Raw genomic sequence first — 6000 nt, 5'->3', positions numbered from 1 at the left:
CCTGCCTGAAACTGTACAGCTGGTGGGTTGGTGGTTCCTCTTCTAAATCGGGGCTTCCTGTTCCCCTTAAGGAGGTGATGGGAGAGAAGATGGTCCTGCAATACAACACGATACAGCTTTGGCAGAGGTCTCTTCTAAAGCATTGTGCGAGATCATAGTGGATTCGTGCCCTAAGCTGTGCTTTCTGTTAAAACTCACTGCAGCTTCCCACAGGAACTGGCAGGATTTCCAGTGCCAGGAACCAGACAAAATGCCCATGGTTAAGATTTGGCAACAGGGGAGGCAGCTCTTTGTGCCTCGGTGATCACGCCGTGAGCTTTTTCTCACGTTCTTTGCAAATACTGCCCTGGAGACTGAAGTGCAAAGTTAGTCTGGACCAGACACTTCCAGTTGAGGAAGAACGGGTGGGTTTGTGCCTCAGCTCCCCCCGCTCCCAGATTTGAACCGCAGGAACACAACGTTGAGCTTTAATGCTCGCCCGGCTGGGCGCCCGCCGGGGCGGGGAAGCGAGAGCAGCCGGCCCTTCCTGGAGATGAGGCGGCGGGTGCGGCCGATGCCACCGCGGTGTCCCGTCCCCCCTGCCCGTCCTGGCAGCTTTAAAAACGGGGCCGTGGGCGCGGGGCCGGCGGCGGCACCATGGGGCGAACGCTCGGCATCCTCGGCACCATGGGGCGAGCGCTCGGCATCCTCGGCTGCTGCCTGGCGTTGGCGCTGCCCGCGGCCCCTCGGGGCTCCGCGCTCCGCCCGCGCCGGCAGCCGCGCCCCGGCGGCCCCTCCGCAGGTACCGCATCCCGGGGGGACCCCCCGACCCGCTGCCCCCCGGCCTCACTTGCTCCGCTCTTCGCTCGCTGCTGCCCCGCTGCCGCTCCGGGCACGGCTGTAAAACCCGCATAGCTCTTCCCTACCTGAGCTCATTTCTCCGAACAACGTTATTTCAGTCTCGCGGAAGGATCACGGTGTTGAAAAAAAATTTTTTTCCTTAATCTATAAAAGGGAATTGTACCTACAAATCCTGCCTTTGGTCTTTTTCTTTTTTTTTTTTTTTTTTTTTTCCTTTTAGGACAAACCTCGTGTGTCTTTCTTCATGTCTTAAGCTATGCATGCACGTGCCATTTCTTCATGTTTTCTCAGCTTCCCAAAGGCAAAACTGAGTTATGTAGATTTATATAGAATATATCTGTATGAGATCCTAGATTTGTCTGGTGTCTGGTCTGTTATTCTGTCCAAAGGCAAAATCAACTCTGCTGCTGCGCTTGCTGATGGAATTCGTGCAATTTGATTTTTTTCCCTCTGTTTTCACTTGAACAACAGAAAAAAGTTTTGTAATGCCTTGAAAAAAAGTGCTGTTTTCACCTCTACTTTTAAAAGACCTGTGAAGTGGGTTTGTTTTTTCTTGTTTCATTTCAGCTGGAATGATAAAAGTGAACTTGGCAGTAGCCAGGAGAAGTGTGATCCCAAAACTGCTCTCAGGGAGCGAATTCAAACTGAACACCTAATATTTTACTATTTAATGCACTCTTGAGCCAGAATGTCTCTTTTATAGAAAATACTCTGCTTTTGGGTTGTGTGTTTTTCATAAACCTGCTGCAAATCCAACCTTGATGGTATAAACTAAGTACATGGCACCGTCAGTGTCAGGTCAGGGTATCAGGACAGGGAGGGTACGTTTTGGGTGCCTGCTGTTGCTGTCTTCATTGGTTTTTGTCTTCTTAAAAGTGATGCCTGTCTCTGATCTGAGCTGTGGCTTCTCTGTTCCTAGATTTATATGTCAGTGAGGAATTTTGGAAGCTAGAAGTATGTGTAAATGTCCATTTTTACATGTAAAGTTACTTCATAAGTAATTTCATTTTTCTCTACGCTCTAGAAGCCTTAAAACAGTAACAACTTCTAAAGAAACCTTTATGCATCATCATTTGTGTCTTTATTCTGTTGGCCTTTATTTCTTCTTGTGTACTTTGGATTGTGAATTAGAGAGAGATAATTCCTATTTAGCAAGTTATATTGCTACTATCCTAAAAGATATTAGGATCTGTTCACTATGTGATCTGGCCAGTTCTTTTGCCATTTTATTTCTTTATCTTATAAAAAGTGGAATTCTGGCTTTATCGTTACAAAAATAAACAGTAAATACATTTATATATAATTGCTACATCTCTGTTTTGGCTGCTACATGAAAGCCACAACCCTTAGTTTCAAGGATGGTTAGGCAGTTTGAGGGTTCAAATCTGCACCTATCTGTTAATCCGTTAATACTTAGAAAAGTTCAATTATTTAATTACTTGTCAAAATTAATATTTAAAAATTTCTAATGTGTTGCTCACTATAATTTTAAGCCTCTTCCTAAAGAATCAAGCAACATTATCTGGTAGGGGTAGTTTGCCATGACAACACTCACTCCTCTTGGGTGAGAGCTCCTATCCTGTGCAGGAGACGACTGAAGTGTTTCCCTTCCTTCTTGACAGACACCACCTGCAAGAACCGGCCCCTGGACCTTGTCTTCATTGTAGACAGTTCCCGTAGTGTCCGACCTGAAGAGTTCGAGAAAGTGAAAATCTTTCTGTCAGAAATGATTGATACCCTGGATGTTGGGGAAAGGACGACGCGTGTGGCAGTCATGAATTACGCGAGCACTGTCAAGGTGGAGTTCCCTCTCCGGACCTATTTCGACAAAGCCTCTCTGAAGGAGGCTGTGTCTCGCATTGAGCCCTTGTCTGCTGGCACCATGACTGGCCTTGCCATCCAGACTGCTATGGATGAAGTCTTCACCGAGGAAATGGGCACCCGGCCAGCAACCCTCAACATCCCCAAGGTGGTCATTGTTGTGACAGACGGACGGCCACAAGACCGGGTCCAAGAGGTGGCAGCGAGTGCCCGGACAGCTGGCATTGAGATCTACGCGGTTGGGGTGGACCGGGCAGACATGCAGTCCCTGAGGATAATGGCCAGTGAGCCACTGGATGAACATGTCTTCTATGTAGAGACCTATGGTGTGATTGAAAAGCTGACATCGAAATTCAGAGAGACTTTCTGTGGTAAGGGGGCCAGTCCAGGAGGGTAGTGTAATTTGTCTCCTTTTGGTTTCTACTGTGGTTTTGCTCCCTAAGAAAGAAATTCTTCTTTTTCAGAAGTGTTATGTATCACATCTAAATATTTCCTTTGCCATCCATTGGGTAAACAAGCAAACTCTTTTATTCAGTGGAGGCCAAGTATTCATTCTGAATAGCGACCTTACCACGCAGGTAACAGTCCTGACATGAGTGGACCTCCTTGTGCAGGTGGTCAGATTTAGTGCCAGAGAAATCACGGTAATCTGGACGGGGTTTGGCTGTGTATATTTACTGACTTACTGAGAGCACACACCAGAGCTCTGCAGGCTGCTCGTTTCTTTTCCCATGTCGCTGGGAAGCCAGGAGGGTAGGAATGTGGAGCTGAAGGCTCCTTATAGGATCAGAGTAGGAAAGTAAGCTGGCAGGTGAACCACCATGCTGGCTTGAGAAATCTGGTGCAGGATGAAGTGTCCAAGCCCAATGGCAGGTCACCTTGGGTCAGGCTTTCACTCATTAGGCACTGCTGTGCTTTTTCAGTGTGCCAGGGTTGCACCTCTCTCTGTTTCTCTGCAACTTGATTTAGACAAGGAACTGTGGGATGGGATGAATTATCTTCGCTCTTTCAGGGCTGATCTTGGAAAAATGCTGGATGTATTTGGTTTAGGTTAGAACTCCACTGATGTTGCTAGGCCAGAGGGGATGGTTATTGTCATTTATAGAAAAAAAAAATCATCTGGAGTATTTAGAACTGCCTATAGATAGCTGTGACACAGCCCTACTCACAAAATTCACGCCAAATTTTTGACAATTAAGAAACTTGTACAAATCTTGTACAAATCTACTTTGTACAAATATCTTAATTGTCAAAAAGTTGGCAAGGTGTTACTCTTGTTATTTCAGAGCCTTACTAAAAATTACCCCCATACCTTTTGAGTATGTTTTGATTCAATAGACCTCTTTCTCTAGGTATTAAATAAATGTGTAGGACCATCTGCAGACAGGACAATTTGCCCAATAACTAGCATAGGAAATGCCTTGAGGTTTGGCTTGGCACCATGTTGTGCTGCTGATGTGACCAGATCCTCTCTCTGGTAGCTGGAAGTGGGCACAAATACCCATCTAACTGGACATGTATGTGTGCTGTGAACACAGCACTAATTTTCCACCTATGTTCTTGCCAAAACAAGTCCTTTCATAGCACCAAAGAAAAATCTCTTGTTCTTAAGAGCAAATTTACTGTTTATTGTACTGAAGCACAGAAATTATGCCTCTGCAAGGCTGGAGGATAAATCAGAGAGCACACACATGTACACTTCCAGTGTAAGTCTGAGTTGCCTGTGTGCAATTAGCCAGAATCTGTGGGATTCATGAACGAAGACAGAGCACAAGACATAGTTTTAAAAAAAGTTCCTACAAACCAAATGAATCTAAGAGGGTCTTGTAAGACAGTGTGGTAAACTGGGTCGTTTTCCAGCTCCAGACTGCTTTTTGGTCAGAATTCTGGACTCACCAGTGACAATTTGCTTTGAACAAGGTAAATAAATTTGTTTGTAGGGTGAACTGAAAACAGGAAAACTAATGTTCAGGGGAAAAACAGTTTGCTAAGATCAAGTTCTTGATGCATTGAGAGCATTATTCAATATGAGACCATCCCAGAGATGGAAAATCTTAGTGTTGAATTGCTGTCCAAGTCAGTGGACGTTTGACTTTCCTACCACAAAAATCTGACCATTTGAGTCTGAGCTTCTCACTTATGCTTGAAAATATCACACCACAGATTTTGTTCATAAATGATGGAGATTAATTCTCTTATTCCCAAGGGTGTATCAGAATGAAAAGGTACTGTCTTGGTTTGAAAATTGTTTTTACCAAAGGAAAACGTTGCCTTGTTTTCAGACATCATAACATGAGAAGGTTCAAGCACTCTTGCTTCTGATTACTTATCTCATCACTATTGCTTTGGAGTTTGATTTTACAACTCCAAATGTAGTCCATACCCACATTGTAAGTACTAGTCTAAGTAAAATCTCAGGTAAAAACATACTTGTCTTCCCATTTTTCTTCTCTTTTGTTTCTTTCTTTCTTTACTTATCATCTCTGGTTTTTTTCCCCTTCAGATTTTTTAACTCCAGTGTTTTTTCCCACTCCTTCGCTCTCCCTTTCCCTTCCTCAATTTAGTAATCTCAAAAGCATTTAAGTGAGTATCTGTGTTTCCTTTACAGTCTGTGGAGATAAACAAGGGCATCTTTAGGTGACCAAAGAGGCAGCAGATCACTTGAGAAGCAGCTAAATACACTTGAGAAAAACTGGTCAGGAGTTAATTAGCTACATAGTCTGTGAAGGAAAAGACTGTCAACACATACAGTGCATTGCACAGTCATTTTGTCTGCCTTGTCACCACAGCACACTTATATCAGCTGCATATCCATCATGCTGCTTTCATGTCACTGTTTTGTCTGTTCTCAGGCTGAGACAGCCTTACTGTTTGCTGTGGAATCAGTGGATCCTTGAAAACTGAACTTCATTTTGTACTTTGCAGCTTCAGCTTCTCGGTTGGTTCTCTGAGATTCGGACATTATTTTTGTACTCCCCTTCAATTAGGAGTTTCATGTGCCTGTATAGCTACCTTACTGTAGAGACTTTCCTGCATATCATCCTTTGGTTTTGACTTCTAAAATCTGATGGGTCAAGGCAGCTGCAGCCCTCACACACCCCATCTTGCACTGGTGGGTTTCCTTGCTGGCTGATACATATAGGCCATCATTACACAGACACACTCTTTATTCATGGGAAGACAGTATGTTATCCTGGTGCCTCTGAGTAATTTTTCTGTTCCTTCTGGTCTTGATCCTCTTTCTTTCTCCCCTTCCCTCCTCTCCATTCCCCTCCCCTCCCTTCTATTTTCCTTTTCCTTTTCCTTTTCCTTTTCCTTTTCCTTTTCCTTTTCCTTTTC

At 44.4% G+C, this 6000-nt stretch overlaps 1 protein-coding gene across 1 annotated transcript in view; it reads left to right on the top strand.

Moving 5' to 3' along the window:
• Positions 1-636: 636 nt before the first annotated feature.
• MATN3 (matrilin 3) overlaps positions 637-6000 on the top strand; it is a 16013-nt gene continuing 10649 nt past the window's right edge. The window contains exons 1-2 of the mRNA XM_027640929.1: positions 637-781; positions 2463-3032. Of these exons, the coding sequence (XP_027496730.1) occupies positions 637-781; positions 2463-3032 (715 nt within the window). The remainder of the gene's footprint in view (positions 782-2462; positions 3033-6000) is intronic.

This window comes from Corapipo altera, unplaced genomic scaffold, assembly GCF_003945725.1.
Source record: "Corapipo altera isolate COAL_440 unplaced genomic scaffold, ASM394572v1 46, whole genome shotgun sequence".
NCBI lineage: Eukaryota > Metazoa > Chordata > Aves > Passeriformes > Pipridae > Corapipo > Corapipo altera.
Note: the sequence above shows the minus strand (reverse complement) of the source record. Positions and strands in the feature narration are given on the sequence as shown.